General features: G+C 44.4%; 1 gene segment (V, D, J or C); it reads right to left on the bottom strand.

Moving 5' to 3' along the window:
- Positions 1 to 1,528: 1,528 nt before the first annotated feature.
- LOC133378237 (immunoglobulin heavy constant gamma 4-like) lies at positions 1,529 to 17,446 on the bottom strand. The segment is given in 5 exon segments: positions 1,529 to 1,811; positions 2,966 to 3,088; positions 3,983 to 4,327; positions 16,895 to 17,185; positions 17,366 to 17,446. Coding segments are annotated over 5 exon segments (843 nt in total).
- Between the last annotated feature and the right edge of the window lie 497 nt (positions 17,447 to 17,943).

Raw genomic sequence — 17,943 nt, 5'->3', positions numbered from 1 at the left:
CCCTGATACAAACAAATGTGCAAGCCCCAGCAGCCAATTTTAGGAGGGTTTATTAGGAATATGTTTAACAGAATAAAGGGAAAAGGCAGAAGACTGGTTTATGAGAATAAGCAATATAAGAAAGCTTATTTCCTGGAGTCAAAACACACACATTACACTACCATCACCTCAATAGTAAACACGTGTAGGAACATCAGCCGTCAATGGTGGTGAGAGATGATGAGAAACCAAACAGTAGGCACTTCATTCTGTATTTATGGGATTCAGGGCCTGCCCTGCTGACAGGGGTTTCTGCAGGGGCTGGGGGGAAATGAATTGAAGCTGCAGATTCCCATTCTAACTGATTAATAAACATAGTGAGTTTAACAGCTTTTGGGAGAACAAACCTCTGCCTCTATGAAATGGTGGTTGAAGGAACTTTATGTTTTATCAAGAGACAAATGTGGTTAGGTTAGGTTTCCATGATAATTCCTCCGTTCAAATATCACCTCGTTCATAAACTCACTAACAAGACTTATCTTCTCTCAGCCTCATCTCCAAATTATGGCCTAAATTATTTGCTAGTTTTAGAGGGCTGTTGTGGGGATTGCTTAGGTAACAGATGTGTGGCATGCTTTGAACAGTTGAAATGCACCCCATAATCATCAGTATTGGCAGATCTACTATGGGACCCCAAGCAGCATACATGATTCCCCTCCCCTGCATTTTACCCTGATACAACAACTCTTTGAGGATGAAATATAGTGACCGGCACAAGGTCTCCTAGTGAGCTTCATGGCAGAGCGGGGATTTGCACCTAGATTTTCCCAGCCCTAATCCAGCACTCTAACCACTACAGTACAATGGCTCCCACTATTGGAATATTATGGCCATTTCTCTCTTCTCCGTACCATTTCTAATGTAAATAACTCTTTGTGTTTTCATCTCCATTGCCTATGGTGATGTAAGCACAATATGATACTTTCGAGGTGTATATTGTATATTCCAACATGTTTTGTGAAAGCTGCTCATCCAACTCCTATATGGTTCCTTCCCTTGCCAGTTCTCTCAAGAGGACACCAAAAGGCTTTGAATTCAGTGTGCTGTGGGCCCATTCTAACTGATTAATGAACATAGCAATTTAGGAAAATTGCTTTATGCTGAATCAGACCTCTGGTACATCTGCGTCAGAGTCAGTATGGCCTACACTGGCTGGCAGCGGATCGTCACGGTTTCAGACAGGGAACATTCCCAGTCCTTCCTGAAGATGCTGGGGACTGAACCTGAGACTGTTTGTATGCAAAGCAGATGCTCTACCAGTGAACTATGGCCCTAATCTCACATGTGAAGTACATGTAACCCTAGATTTAAATTAGGTGTGGTTTATTGGTTGGAAGACATATCTCCATGAACATTCAAGAGAGATTCTGTGCCTTTAACAGATGCCAGTTTCACTTCTCCCCCTACACAGAGATGCAGCAAGGAGGCAAAGTGCACTTATGGAGCTTCCCACTTTGCTGGATTAATAATTCCCCCACAGTGATTAGGAAAACAGATCTTTTTATTGGTAGTTTGGGAATGAGGGTTGACATTTGCTCAAGGGAAAGAAGAATTTAGCACAAAGTTTTTAAAGTGACCATTCCAGGCCCTCAAGATTGAAGAGTGGCTGAGAAGAAAGACATGAAAACCTCAGAGCATAAACATACGGATCCTCCTGGGGAATGGCCTCCGGCTGTAAACGGATGTTTCTTGGCCAGAGGGAGAGCTAATGCTGCTACAGTAGGCAATGCCAGCAGGAAGATATAAAGCCTCTCCACAGCCCCGTTAGAGACCTATAAGAGAAAGAGTCAAAGGTAGTAACACAGCAAGGTGATGATACAATTTACTAGGGTTGTGCATCGGCTGTGTGTACATCCTGAATTACAAGGTGTAGCACAGTAATTCAGGGAAGGTTCTAACATTTCAGCCAGATTGCATAATTAACAAGGGACCTTGAGTCATATCAGGGCCTCTCTAACCTTTTGAATCATTCAGTGGCCTCTGCTGTCCAAAAAATACATGGCTGTCCACCCCCCACCCCCCTGACAGGAAACCATGCTGACTGAGGAAATGCTCAGAGCTGAAGAGGGAAGGTGGTGGGTGGGCGAAGGGGGATACTATTTTGTTTTGATTGACAAGTCTGTTTTCCCCCACAATGAATCATTTCCCCAGGGCATTCCAATCACAGTTTGGGGGACAGATGAAAACTAATTTGTTTTTTACGTGGATCTGTGTCTTCCCCTATGCAAGGTCGCAAAATCAGAGGGTGGGAATAGAAGTCTACCCCCACCAATAACCCTTGGGGTAATAGGATCTTTGCTGGGGAGGTGACATTTCATCCACCCTGGTCTTTCCTAGACAGCCATGGTTTCCCCCCACAATCTCTATGATTCCTACTGTACCCACCCCAAAATGGTAAAGCCTATCCCGGCTGGAGAACCACTGCAACTATCATTCTGAAATATGGCAGACTTCAAAATTTAAAGGCGCCCTGCATGAAAATCCCTGGATGTACCTGCCTACAATTTGGCAGGCTTAATCCATTCTCAAGGGGCTCCTATGCATGCACATTTCATTCACTTCTGTGAAAAGGAAAAAGTTATAGCTGTTTTTAGATTCCCCATTATGGTGGATGGGAAAATGGGGTTTTGTTTTTAACAGATCTAATTTGGTCCCAAATAATTCATAGAATTGGAAAAACACAGATGGCTCCAAAACAGATTGGGCTGCTTCTCAAAGCTACAGATAGGGATATAAGTTGAATCTTGTGGCTGGTGCACATCCCTGCCATTGACAGTAAAGGGTATATTCTGTCAAATTGTCCCAATAGGGTAGCGGGGGCTCATTTTTTGGTAGTCACCAAAGCCCTTGGATACATGGAAAATTGTTTCCTGTAGCCAAGGAAGTTGTACTCTCCACATTTCACTAGGTAAAATGGGAACCTTACCTGTTTTCTTACAGACTGTGTAGATTCCCAGAGCAGTGCCATAGGCAAAGCTCTTAGCAACCAGGAGCAGGAAAATGAGCTGCCCTGTGTGAAGGCTGATTTGAATCTCAGAGAGGCTTGAAGCTGATGTGGGAGAAAATGGAGAGAGCCAGTTACAGCAGTAATAGGAATCCGAAGCCTACCCACCTCCACAAAGATGGACATTTCAGACTAGTATTTCAGAGGAGCCTGAAAGGGTTCCCTCCCTCCCTCCCGCAACATTCAAAACTGAAGGCTAGAATCCTATGCATATTCCTTTGTTTTTGTAAACTGCCCTGAAGGTTCTGCTGAATGACAGGGCATATATTTTAGATAAATAAATAAGTCCTAGGGCTGCCAGGCCCTACCATTAGGCAGAATAAGACAACTGCCAAAATCAGGCTGGGTGTCATGAAAAGGCAGCAAACAGTTATTTATTGTTGTTATGTCTGTACTCCCACAGAGAGTAGCTTGTAGGAATTTCTGCCTCAGGTTCCAGAACAAATTGGCTCGCCTTCAGTATTATGCATCTTGCTCTCTCTGTGTGTGTGTGTGTGTGTGTGAGTGCGCACACGTGTGCACGTTTCTTCCAACTCTCAGCATACATGAAAGAGTTAGCAATGATTTAGGGGTGCTTCAAAGGACACTTAGGAAAAGTAAAAATGCTCAACCTCAGGGAGAAACCAACATCCAATCATGAGAAGGTTTTGTCTTCCAATCCCTTCCTCTCTTTGTTTGTTTATCAGGGTGGCTTTCACAAATCCATATTAAAACAACATTGTAAAATACAAAATTACAATCAGAAAACAGCAAAGAAAAATGTATCTGTCTTGATCATTTGTTCCAGAGTAAAAGTTTACTGTTTTTCCTTTAAATCAGGCCTGTATTCTGAACAGCACCCTTTGAAAACCAAGAGGAAGGGTGCTTCACCTCCCACATGTTGTGGGATCTCCAACCTGGCACACTTAATTGCCACTTGCTCTGCCTGTTCTTGCTTACTTGACTGCTGGCTCAATTCAGTTTTCACCCGATCTTCGGCCGTTGCAAAGTCCCCTTGCGCCACTTGGCATGAGTACTCATGGCTCTCCTGCCACTCTGCAGCTGTCATGCTCAGGCGACTGGAAATCCCAAAGTTGCAGCTGCCCTGCAGGGTGCGGACTGGGTCGGTGGCAACGGCTAGGCGAGGCACCTCTTGGTCATCACGTTTCCATTTCACATCCATGGGCCATGGATAGGAAAAGCCCTGGGCCACACAAACAAGGGTGATGTGGTTCTTATGGCACAAGGGGCCCAGGAGATGGGCACTTGGTGATGGGTGTGGCGGTTTCTCTTCACAAGCTGGATCTGCAAAGAGAGAAGAGGATTTACTTGTTCCACATGGGCATCTAATAAAGAGGAGGCCCCAGCCAATCTAGCCCTGTGATCAGGAGAGTGGGTGGCCAGGAAAGGAGTACATCTGCTAACAGCAAGGCCACACTTGGTGCCTTCAAAGTCACTCGTATAATGCCACATGACATTGCTTGAATGAGTGGTTACTTCCACATGACTTAATACTGATTCAATACAACTTTTTAATCTAGGCAGGGAACTAAAAAAAGCAGGGTGCTTTTTAAAAGGTAGATTTAAAAGGTGCAACAGTGATCTTAATTTAAGTATATTAGGCTGCAATCCTATACATGGAAGTAAGTGTAAGAAGTACATGAAAGGCAGGATTGTTGCAGCCAAGGTTAGTTAACCCTGAGATGTGATTTTCTATAGGTGGCATCTCTCTGCTTCAATTGGGAGGTTAATAATAATAATCCTTCCACATAAGTGTCTGAAAGCAATGTAAGAAAAAACAGCTAAAACTGTTAAATACAATACAAAAAAAAACAATTTACTTTTAAAAAACCCAATATAAAATAAACAGCCTTGGCAGTGGATGCCATGTCCTTCTGTTGTGTCTGCTTTTTAAAATATGTCTACACTGCCCTGCTCTAGTTTAAATAGCATCAGATTTTTTAGGTTCTCCTCAAGGTTTTTATGTGAAAGATAAACAGAGTCAAACTACTGAGAACCCTAGTTGATAAAACTGGATCAAATACTTGTTGCTCAGAATTGATTAGAGTGAAGTTTTATCTTAATTGCAAAATGAGTTGTTTCAAAGCCAGCTTTTTAAAAAACTAGATGCAACAATGGTGCAGCTAGGGTTTCATGTCACAGCTGAAGTCTAGAGTCCTGCTGCCACCCCATAAAAACTGCCTGATGGATCAGGCCAGTGGCCCAGCTAGTCCAGTATCATGTTCTCAGAGTGGCCCATGGGAAGCCTGCAAGCTAAATCTGAGCCAAGAGCACTCTCCCCTCCTGCAGTTTCCAGCAACTGGTATTTGGAAGCATACCGCCTCTGACAATGGAAGTAGAACATAGCCATTGTGTTAGTAGCCAAGTGACCACCCTGAGAGTGGCAAATGATGAGGCCCCACATCAGCCCTTGGGCCAGCATGGTCATACCATGGCCCACTGAGGGTGACAGTTGTTGCCACAGCATCCTTATTTTAAATATATATATAGTCATTGGGTAAATGGCCAGTTACACACATAGCTACAGATGCTTACTTTATTATTTTTATTTAAATATCTAATATCAGTTCCTGGTGTGGTGTAGTGGTTAAGGTGTTGGATTATGACCTGGGAGACCAGGGTTCGAATCCCCACACAGCCATGAAGCTCACTGGGTGACCTCGGGCCAGTCACTGGCTCTTAGCCTCATGAAAACCCTATTCATAGGGTCACCATAAGTTGGAATCGACTTGAAGGCAGTACATTTACATTTTACCACAAAATGATGCTTATTCCGAGGTAAATGTGTTAAGTATCTATGCAGCAGAAACAAAACTCATTTTATTCCTGCAGTCCTGATGGTGCTATGATTTAGGAGAGTTTAAAATGTTAAACGGCACATGCTCAGAAGCATCTTTTTTAAAAAAAAAATTGGAGCATTTTCTTTTTCTTTTTTTCCTTGTTTGGATTTTGCTCTAGGATTGTCAGGAATGTAGACGCAGGTGTAAACCATGGAATGGTGGAGGGAAAGGAATTGTGTGTATCACAACTGAAGGAAGTTGTACGATATACTGTGTAGAACAGTTTCGCAATATACGCCATCAAATCATTATGTCCAGGGTCTAAAATTATCTAACTGCCTCACTGCTTTGAAACAAAAAGGCCGACTCTGAATGTCACAGCTCTCCGGGTCCAGAGCAGACCTCGTAAGAGTGACAAACGCACCTGCCAGCCCCGTTTCCCTTCCTTGCTCTAACTAATGAGGATTTGTCTGAAGATTCTAGCCCTCATGAAGGCAGAGAAAGTGTTTCCTATTCTAGAGCACCAGCTTTCATTGGCCCAGCGAAGGTGGTAAATTCTGGTTTTCCTAGGGGACTGCAATTTTTGCTCCCCCCCCATCTGCCCCTGGAGCTCCGGTAACTTTCTTCTCGCAAGGCCATTTCTCTTTCTAGCGGATGCACATTTCTTTAGGCTCCGAGTCGTTTCCCGGCTGTCGGGTTCTGGCCTGGCTGCTAGACACTCCCTGACGAGCTGCCGTATACAAAGGTGCTACTTCGGCTCCAATCTCCCCCCTTCTAAGAACCCCAACCCCTTTATTTTGAACTGATGCAAAGCCAGAAAGGCAAGTATCCATTCCCCCTGAAACCGACGTGAACTATCAAGGACGACTGCAGAAATATTTTTTTGGGGGGCGGGGAGGTCTATAAATTGTTACTACAGGTCATAGACAACCCACTCCATCCACCATTACATTTAGAACTGGGGCGTGCGGGAGCGCTCCCTTGCCGCCGCCCCGACCCATGTGAACTGTCGCTCCAGCCATTCGGAGCAAAGGGGCAGCGTTTTTGTTACTCCTAAGGCCTTTTTCTTTTCTTTATTTCTTTTTAAAGGAGATCTGCGGGGAGTTGGGGGGGGGCTCGTGGCAATGGGCGGATTCGGGCTCCCTCCTCTCTAGCCATTTCATAAGGATAAGATTTTGTGCCTTGTGGGGGACAACCTCGATCTGCTAATAAGAACTTACAGGACTAGCACCCCCATATAAAATAACTTCCCCGTGGCGATTCCACTACATCTTGATCCACTGCTCTGCCCCACCCGTCGAAGAGACTAAAGCAGCCAGCCTTGTTCTAATGGAATTTAATAAGATTGGGTTAAGCGATTGGGGAGGGCGCGGGGGCGGGGAGAAGAGGCGAAGGTGATGAGAGTCCCCCCCCCTTCCTCTTACACCGAAGGAAGGTCCGAGCGCCTTTCAGACTGACCTTTAACGAGGAGCTGCGTCCCGGTATCAGCGAAATAAGCTTGGTCTCACGGCGCTGCCACCTCACAGGGCACCTTTGCAAAATCTCCCAGGCCGCCCCTAGCCCTCCAGAAGGCTCCTTTCTCGCCCTCTCCCCGACCTTGCTCTCCGAGGGCGGAGTGGCCCAGCTCGGCGGCGGTTCCATCCGAAGGCAGCCAAGAACCAGGCCCTCAAGGGCTACTCAAGTCCCTCAGTACTGCCCAGTGCCCTGGAGGATTGGGCCGGGGAGTAGGGGGCATCTTTCCAGAGAGAGGGAGAGAGAGAGAGACCCTCTCGACCTCCCCAGGGCACAGTCCCACTAAATCCAACCTATCCAACCCGAACGGGCTCCGCTTTCCTGGGGTTGCCGCTTCGCTTTGAGGATTTTCCCATGGGCCCCTCAATCGCCAAGGCCGTCGAGTATTGGACGCGACGTGTATCACCGTGCGCGCTGTTGGCACAGCAGGACGCGGCGCGACTAAAACTCTCTCTCCGCTTTCTCTTCCCTTTTCCTGCCGCTCCTGCCAATCTAACCCTGAGCTGCTCGGGCGACCCTCACCCCACGCCGGAACCAGCCAGCCAGCCGTCCTGGGGAGAGGAAGATTCGTCTTAACTCAGTTTTTCCATCCAGAACCTGCTCCATGATCAGACCTTTCTGCCTTTGTCTGGAAAGAGCACTCATCTGTAGGCAGAACAGCACTGTTAAGCTGTGATCCTAGAACCATTTATAAGTGGGAGTAAGGCTTATGGAATAGAATGGGACTTCACTTCTGAATGACATGTATAGGATTGCACGTCTTCATGGAAGCGCAAAGTAGAGTTGCCAGCTTTTTCTTACTTACACCTTACTCCTGTGCCTTTAGCAGTAACTGGCTGGTGTGACACACACGAGATTAAGCAGGCAGACCTTTCTTCAGTCCTAGCCTCTGCTTCCATCCCACTGGCACCCGAGTTCCACATTTGCTCCCGATGCAGCTTGATTCCATGCAGAGTTAGGCACGCCTGGACTCATTACTGATTTCACCATTTTGGAAACAAACAAACAAAGAAGGGGGCTGTGTAGGAAAACAGATGGCAGGGAAAGAGTTAACTGTCTCACTCTCTTTTATAAAACAACACACTCCTTTATCTTCTATCCAGATTATTCCAGGGAGGAAAGAGTTAGTTGTGTGTTTCCGTGAAGGCAGTCCATTTCCATTTTTTTTCAAGGAACCCAAGTTTTTATTTTTCTCAGGGCAGGTTACTGTAAAGGCGCTCCCTGCCATTGTATCACGGTGCTCCCTGTATACCCACAGTGGTAGATTGCTTTGCAGAAACTCCCTAGACTAGAGTCTAGCCAGGTTTACTCCAAATGAAGTTCCCTTAAATTCAATGGGCCTCACTCCCATAAGTACTACCCTTTCCGTGTGCGCACCTGGTAGGCCTCCTGTACCTTAAACAGCTGCCTAACAGACAGAGATTCAACAGGTACAACTTTGAAAGGCAACAGTATCTTGGAGAGAAAGAGGGTTGGCAACACTTAAGCAGCCTTCCCTAACCTGGTGCCCTCCAGATGGTTTGGACTACAATTCGCACTAGCCCCTAGGAATATGAATATGGACGTTCCATTCTGCTGTAATGGCTAATAGCCATAGAAATGCCTCTCCTTCATTAATTTGTCAATTCCATTTTTTAAGCCAACCCCAGCATCCAAGCCTGGACCCGTTCCCCTAGGACAGAAGCCTCACTGAACTCAGCGGGACTTACTTCTGAGAAGACTTGTAGATGAGCCTGTTGATACCACATCTTGTGGAACTGAACCCCATGTTAAGCAGGCATTGTGTGAAGAAATACTTCGTTTTGGTTATCCTGAACCTATTGCCAATCAATGTTACTGGATTATCCCAAGTTCTAGTGTTATGAGAGAGGGAGAGAATTATGTGTAAAAAACAAGTACTCAGTCTCTGTTGATTCTAGAACAAAATGTGCAGCTCTTGTAAAGGAGGAAAGCAGAGAGGTCTGATTAAGACTTTAAATATTGGGAACTCGTAAAACTGGGTGTGAATTGAGCCCAAGCTACACATTACATCATTCACCAAAAGTGTGTTTTAAGCTGGCCACTTCTATTTTGAAGAGAAAGCACCCCTATGTGGACCCAATCCAGAATGTGCTACAAATCTGGATTGGGTCGGCATCTGTTTCCTGCCAATACTCCTCCACTCCTCCAGCAACATGCACTTTAGGGGGAAAATAGCAGGGTGTTGTATAATGTTTCCAGCATCACTGCGGGACTCTGATCTGGATGGTGGCCCCAAGGCTGCTTTTTCGTCAAAATAAAAGCAGCCACTTTAGGCTCACCTGTTTAAAAGTGTATATAGTGCTTAGCATTGTACAGTCATGAGAGTGGCTGTATACTATAGCCAGCATGGGTTTTTCGCATTCCGCAATGTTAAATTGAAAATACCCCCCTTACCATTCTGATGCTTCCAATAAGCTCATTTCAAAACAAAACATGACAAAACTTATAGTCCTGAACTCAGAAACGCTTCCTTAACAACCCTCTAAGTGTTGGACTTTTTTTCTGACAGTGTTCTCATAATTTATTGAAATTAATTAAAAATCAGTCATGTTCACAGAGTACCTGTAATCCGTGCCCCATACTCTGACCTTCATCTTCTGCAGTTTAAAAGCTAAAAAATGCCTGGCTGATTTTTAATTAATTTAAGAAATTTAGCATTGGAGTCAATGATAAGCATGGGCATGCTCAGTAAGAACCAAAGTCAGTGTTCTAAAAGCCAGACTCAGAACTGCTTGGCTAATTGTGGCCGTACCCATACCAGACCTTTATTTCACTTTAGACAGTCATGGCTTCCCCCATAGAATCCTGGGAAGTATAGTTTGTGAAAGGGTGCTGAGAGTTGTTAGGAGACTCCTATTCCTCTGACAGAGCTCCAGTGGCCAGAGTGGTTTAACAGTCAGCTCCTCTTCTAGGGATTGTAGCTCTGTGAGGGGAATAGGGCCTCTCCTAGCAACTCTCAGCACCCTTCACAAACTACTGTGTAGTTTGGAAGAATTTGGTAACATGTTTCTCTGAGCATATGGTGAGTGGTGGCAACACTTGCCATCTCCTACCCTGGGCTCCTGCTGGGAGGAAGGGTGGGATAGAAATCAAATAATAAATAAATAAATAAATATGGAGAATTACATTTTTGTATGTTTGTTGGTGTTTTTACTTTGCTACTTTTCTGTTACTACTCTTTCTGCAGAGAATCTAACCTAGAAAATTATATTTCTCTCATTATTCATCCTAGAAATCTGTGTCAAATTTATTTTTATTAATTTCAAAGCTTTTTCTTGGTCAGTGTCATATGAGGATAAAGACAGCCTTTTGTGTTTCAAACTAGAGGTTATGTTCTATTTCTATTTTGGGTGCATTAACAGTTGAATCTGAACCTTCAGTTTGATGTAAAATCAGACTGATTACAATATGTTGCTACTTAAGCAATGAATCTAGCTGTGCGAAAAAAACAAACTTGCCCTGCCCAAGATGCTATGCTTAAACTACTCCACTTAAGGAAAGGTGGGCATGGTCAATTAAAAACATAGAGCACACCTAGAAATTTGCTAGAATATGTTTCACCTCCCACTGTTTTTTCTTATTTTATTTATTTATTTATTTATTAAATTTATATACCGCCCGACTAGCAATAGCTGTCTGGGCGGTGAACATAAAATAGCATAAAAATACAATGAATAACAAAATAATACTAAAATACAATCAACAATCCAATACAATAAACATTTTTAAAAGTAAATCAGTGTAACTTAAAATGCTTCAGAGAATAGGAAGGTTTTGACCTGGCGCCGGAAGGAGAGCAGAGTCGGCGCCAGGCGTACTTCCTCGGGGAGACTGTTCCATAGTTCGGGGGCCACCACTGAGAAGGCCCTAGATCTTGTCATCACCCTCCGGGCCTCCCTGTGAGTTGGAACCCGGAGGAAGGCCTTCGTAGCAGAACGTAGTCTTGTGCAGACTGAGACACTCCTCATGTCCACTGGAAACTATTCTGCAGAATAGTCAGTGCCGTTATTCCACAATTGTTTTTGGAGTTTTTTAGTATTGCAAAGTGTTGCTTCACATATGCACAGAAACAGAAGCAAAAGAAACTGATTTACTATAGGAAACTTCAGTAAAATGGCAAAGTAAATCCAACATATTTAAAGTGATGATCTGAATTGTACCAACTGTCTTAATATTGTTGCTTCCTCCCTGCTAACACAAGATCAGCACAACACATGTCTTGTTTCTGTTATTTGGGCTGATTGCAGGTGTTGCCACCACTCACCATATGCTTAGAGGCACATGTTACCAAAGTCTTCTAAGCTACACAGGAAATGAATTGGACTGTGAAAGACCCAACCCAAATTGCATATTTATACATTTATAGGGTAGTACAGTCAGAGAGGAGGTCAGGTCTTCTGCTCCCCTGGTGCATTCACTGTAGCTGCCCAATTTTCCCGCTTTTTAAAGTTTGATAGAAATATCTGTTGGCTATAGGTCTTAAACCGCAAGGTTTTTTTGCCTATTAGTGAATATTGTTTGATCTTAAATTGCCATCTTAATCTGGCAGGATCCAGGGCTTTTACCTACTAGATGGGCAAAAGTTTAACAGTGGAATATTTAGTCACAGCATTTTGCATGCTAGAAAAGGTAACTTTTGTTTTGTTTTACCTTCCACCCAACTGATAAACACACAGGAGTCCTTATAAGAAACATCTTGGAGGGAGGGAAGGTCTTGAGCTCTGTAGCTCTGGGATTCAGACAAGAGGCAGAGAAATAGGGTATACTGTCAGGCATCCTGCTTATTCAGCATTCATCCTGCTTTGCTTGCACAAAGCCTACAAGGTGGTTATACAATGCCTGGTCTTTATGGAGCATTTGTTTATGGGATGTTTTATGACAATGAACATTCATCCTGATCTCATCCTGATTTACTTGTGGGGTGTTTGCACATCTTCCTGTTAATCATTTGTTCATCCCATACTTTTCAATCCATTCCCCGGTCATTTTCTTAACTGCAACAAGTCCAGTTGTTTTTTAAAGTGGATTTGTTGCACTAGGGTAGCAAATCCACTTTAAAGAGCCCATTAATTCACTTTAATTACTCAAATGGAGAGTTCCAGGATGCAATTGAATCCCTCTCACAAAATACAAGGCTGGAGGTGTCCAGCAACTGGAAACATTTGATGGAGTGACACATCTGATGGAGTAAGACAGGGAGAAGCAGGTGCAAAAAGACTTGTTTGTGGGATAGGTGGACTGTGTCTTGTGGATTTCAGCTCTGTGAAGGTTCTTAGGATGCGGATCTCAGCATTAGCACATCTGTTCACCCCAGATATGTCGACAATGAGACCCTCTGCATGCTGTTGGCATGGGGAAGTGTAGTGGTGTTTGAACAGAGCTGGCTAAGTGTGTCCTGACAGCTAGCCTGCAAGTGCGGAGTGATGCTGAGAAAATGCTGCGAGCATGTGCAGCAGGCGTATTATTGCCTGACAAGTCAGTTTTATGCCAGATCCTCTTGCTGCTAGACTCACTGTGTCCTTTGCAGCACAGAGATACAGCCCTGTGTCAGTAGACTGGAGGTCCTTTAAGTTAATACTTGATTTTCTGCCCTCCCGTTTGCCACTCAGACGACTGTTCAGATCACCATTTGGAATATCCAAGGTGTCAAATGTACTGAAAGTCCCGAGGTGCTGAAGCTCTGTCTGTCCAGGGAGTTGGCGGTACCAGTAGAAATAATAGTTGTCTTCATTGACAGTACAAGTCAGCTCCAGGGTCCCACCTTGTGGGTGGCTGGCAAGTGGTGGTTGCTGGATCACTTTCACTCCGGAATCTCCAGCTACTAGACCTAAGAGGAGATAAATTGGTAAAAGAAGATCACCATCAGTGGACTGTGGACATATCACAGGGAAAACAGAGAGGGCACCAGATGGCCCTGTCCTAGCAGGGGCATCTAAATATTAGTTGAGAGTCCAAATGTTCCCCTGCCCTCATATCCCCAGCTACTTACCACATTGCAGGGCCCAGAGGGAGAAGAGCAGGTGTTGGAAGACCTCACAGTGTGGCTGAACCAGCGGAGCTGCCATCTGAGCCTTGAACCAACTGCAAGTGTGGGGAGGAAATGGATATTGCTGACTTCCTGCTCTCCCCTCTCCCTCCTCTACTCCTCCTGAAGCAAGACCAGTGGCTGAAACTGTTTTTATTTGTATATTTAGTTTCTGTTTTCCATTGAAAAACAGCTTGGCAGAAATCATGAGCAAACAGTCATCCGTTAAGGCAGCAATTCACACCAATTCATGAATGGTAAAATGATCTTGATATATTCAAGAAATGATATATGATGACACAGCAATTATACTTTCCTGGGATTACATATGATGTAGTTGTAATGGCTATTTCAAGCGAACTCTTTTTTAGGAAATATCTGAATTATGAACTTTAATCTTAAATCAGTGCTATTTTCCTGAATTCACATCAACTCAACCTTGACTAAGGTCAATGTGAGCAAATGCAGAGAACAGTGTCTTTAGGTTGGCCTGACACCCTAGATGATTTAAGGAGACCTCTTCTGAACAGGACAGCCCAAGGAGAATATAGGAGGCCTTCCTGTGCAGGGGTGAGAGTCTGATTGATTAATATGGTTGGGCTTAGGCTCACACCCTTGTGAGTAGTTGAACCTGCTTCTTTGGATTCTGGCACTCTCTGAAGTGTCCCACTACATTCTATATCAGATTCTGTCTGTGTGTGTAACATTTGGGGTAGGCTCGGCTACAACTAGCAAGGGGAGTGTGGTGGTTATAGGGAGCATAGCAATCATGTGCTTCTTTGACTTTGATGCTTTCAACAATAATTTCAGAGTTACAACATACACAAATTGAAACTATATAGCTATTTCCTGCTTTTCCCATTCCAGCCAATGGAGCATTTCAACCACGCATACACTTAGGACTTAGCACAGGGGTGAGAAACGTCAGGCCCAGGGCTGAATACAACTCTCCAGATTTCTCCCCAGGCCAGATCCTCTCTTTCCAGGCCATACCTCTCAGCAGCCCAGCTTCATGCCCTCCTTTTGTCCTCCTCCATTGTCGGAGGCAGTATGCTTCTGAATACCAGCTGCTGGAAGCCACAGGATGGGAGGGTGCTGTTGCACTCAGGTCCAACCTTTTGGTTGTCCTTCGGTATCCGGTTGGCCACTATGAGTACAGGATGCTGAAGTAGACGGGCCACTGGCCTGATCCAACAGGCTATTCTTATGTTGTTTTTGCCTGGCTGGAATGTGTTCTTGAACAGCAATAATGCCCCACCACCACCAGGCACTCAGCATCTTGTGGCTACTGAGCAGACTCAGTCCTCATTGGGCTGTTTTTTAAACTATGTTCCTAAAGTTTTTTTCTACTTCTGCAAACCATGGGTTCTCCTGGGCATGCTGGTACCTCCCTCTTGTTTCTCAAACCTTCTGTTTAGGCTGCGGTCATGTTAAGGGAATGATGGCGACTATGAGAAGGTGAGTGTGTCTAAGGTGGCCACCTTTTTCTGACAGGGCTCCTATGGGAAGGGCCATAGCTCAGTGGTAGAACATCTGCTTTACATGCAGAAGGTGCCAGGTTCAGTTCTCAGCATCTCCAGATAGGGCTGGGACAGACTCCTGTCTGAAACCCTAGAGAGCTGCTGCCAGTCAGTGTAGACAATACTGAGCTAGATGCACCAATAGTCTGACCCAATATAAACAGCTTTCTATGTTCCTGTGGTTTTAACTGCTATTTGACAGTCAAAAACTCAGCAGAGGAAGCTTTCCCTTCACTGAATTTCCATACCAGAAAAAGGCGACTTGTCTGCTGCTCACCCAGCAGTTAAAGGCACAGAAGGGGGGAAAGTGTAAAGAGGAAGATGGCAAATCCCAGAAGAAAGAGGAAGCCTTGTTATGATTCTTCTGGGCTTCAGAGAGAAGCAGGCACTAGAAAGGTCTGCAGTGTTATCATTTGTTCATTTATTAAACGTATAACCTGCCCTTCCTCCTGAAGGGCCCCAGGGTGGCAAACACACAAGCGATAAAACAACTAAAACATCTAAAAAAGATTGTCAAATACAGATGCAGACTGCAATAAGGTCTCTACTTAAAAGTTCTGCTGAAAAAGGAAGGTCTTCACTAGGTGCTGCAAAGACAACAGACAACGTCTGCCTTGTATTTAAGGGGAGGGGATTCCAAAGGGTAGGTGCCACCACAATAAAGGCCCGATTACTATATTGTGCAGAACAGACCTTCTTAGAAGACGGCACCTGCAGGGGGGCCTCTCCCACAGGGTGCAGTGGTTGAGTGGTTACATAAGGGGTGAATCGATCTGTGGCATCAAGAAAATGAGTCTGTGTCTTACAGAAAGTTAGGGTATGTGGTCATTACAATTCCAATTTATGCAAAAAAATTAAAAAATTTTTTTAAAGTTTTTTAATACATACAATAACAAACACTAAATTTGTACATATAAAGTTTTTAAAGAGACAGGAAGAGTATCTCCTGAATCAAAAGTGCCTAAGTCTTTAGTCCATACTCATGAATGAATACATACATTGCTGCTATAGTGCTTTTTATATACTGCTGGTACTCTTGCTTGTAGGCTTTAAATCTGTATCTCAATGGAGCAAGATTCGTATATTATGGCCAGACGCGTTTCGACTTGTGTGTCTTTTTCAATGGCCTTTCAAGCACATATTAAAAGATTTTCACTTGGATGAAAAGTAATAGGTGCAGGATAGATGCATTTCCATTAGTTCTTTTTTTTATCCAGTTCCTCTGGACAGTTTTTATCAGCAGCATTCATATAGAAAACCCCTCAAAATACACGGGGGTGACACAGTTGCATCTCTTATGGTTGATTTTGAACTTCAGATCCTAATAATCAAGAAAATGAGAACATCAGCAAGGATGTGTGGGAGGTTGGTGTGGACTTGTTATGGATAGGTGAGGGATTGTTAGGTAGGCTGAATCAGCAGGATTGTGCTTTGTGACTCTCAGACATATGAAGAAATGTGGGTTGTGCGTTTCCATGTTAGGGTCTTTGGATCACCCCTATTGGCTCTCTGTGTATGTGTGTGAGAGAGACAGAATATTTGAACATAGCTGGCTGGTTGTCCCTGAATATTCATGATTTCTTGCCTGCAGTTAGCAGGAAGTGATGCCACTCACGTGCAGGGAGTATGGGTGGTATTCAATTAACTAATTGCATGAGTAGAACAACTTCTTCTTGTGCAACAGGGCTTCCCCCTTCTCTTCCCCTCTCTCCTTCCCCCTCTTACGCACCCTGCAGCATCCCCAGATGTGCCCCGCAAGCTTGGGACAACCCCCAGAACAGATTTAGGGGGCACGCGTGGGGGGGAGAACATTCCATTGCCCAAGGAGAAATCCTTGCATTGACTGAACATATGCCTTAGCGCTATGCTGACTGTGACCCTGTGTGCTTATCACCAGCACCTGAGGAGACACGTTATTGCCTGGAAGTCAGTTTTGTACCAGCTCCTGTTGCTGTTAGATTCACTGTGTCAGCCGAAGCACATAAATACAGACCTGTGTCAGCAGACTGGAGGCCTGTTAGTTTCAAACGTAATGTGCTTCCCTCCAGTTTGCCACTCAGCCGATTCCCCAGTTCACCTTCTGGTTTCTCCTCCAATTTGTCACCAAAGGCTTTGACAATCCCAAGATATTGTAGCTTTGTCTGCCCAGGAAGTTGGTGGTACCAGTAGAAATTATAGTTCTCTTTGTTGACAGTGCAGTTCAGCTCCAGGTTGTCATTCTGCCGTTTGCTGGCAAGTGATGGTTGTTGGGTCACTTTCACAGTAGAATCACTGGCTACTAGACCTAAGAGGGCATAAATGACGGTCTGTCAGTTGGTACGAGAAGATCACAAGTGACTGTGGACAAACTCAAACAAAGGGAGACAGTTAGAGAGGGTACCAGATCGTCCTGTACTGGCAGGAACATCTAAATATTAGTTGAGAGTCTAAATGTGCCCCTGCCCCTGTATCTCCTGATACTTACCACGCTGCAGGGCCCAGAGGGAGAAGAACAGGTATCGGAAGAGCCCACAGCGGGGCTGAGCCAGAACTGCCACCATCTCGGCCTTGAACCAACTGCAAGTGTGGGAAGGAAACGAATGCTGCTGATTTCCTGCTCTTTTCCCCCCACCCCCAAATAAAGACCAGTGACAGAAACTTTGTTGTATATTTGTTTTCTGTTTCCCATTCAAAGACAGCTTAGCAGAAACCATCATGAGCAAAAATTCATCTTGTTAAACCTGTAGCTCCCAGCAATTCATTAATAATACTATGTTAAAATATGTGACACACCATACTTTCATAGATTATATATAATTTAGTTTGAATGGCTATCTCAAGCAAACTCTTCTTTAGGAAATCAGCTATTTCCATACTTCAGATATGAAACATGATCTTAAATGATGATATTCTCCTAGATTTATAACAAGTCAACCTTGACTGGGGGCAAAGGAGCAGAGTAAAAATGCAGAGCAACACTGTGTTTAGGCTTGACTGACACCATAGGTAAGTCAATGAAATCTCTTCTGAACTGGAGAGCCCATCCAAAATATATGAGGCCTT

The sequence above is a fragment of the Rhineura floridana genome, chromosome 2, assembly GCF_030035675.1.
Source record: "Rhineura floridana isolate rRhiFlo1 chromosome 2, rRhiFlo1.hap2, whole genome shotgun sequence".
Taxonomy (NCBI): domain Eukaryota; kingdom Metazoa; phylum Chordata; class Lepidosauria; order Squamata; family Rhineuridae; genus Rhineura; species Rhineura floridana.
The sequence above is the reverse complement of the archived record's forward strand: the minus strand, read 5'-3'. Positions and strand labels throughout refer to the sequence as shown.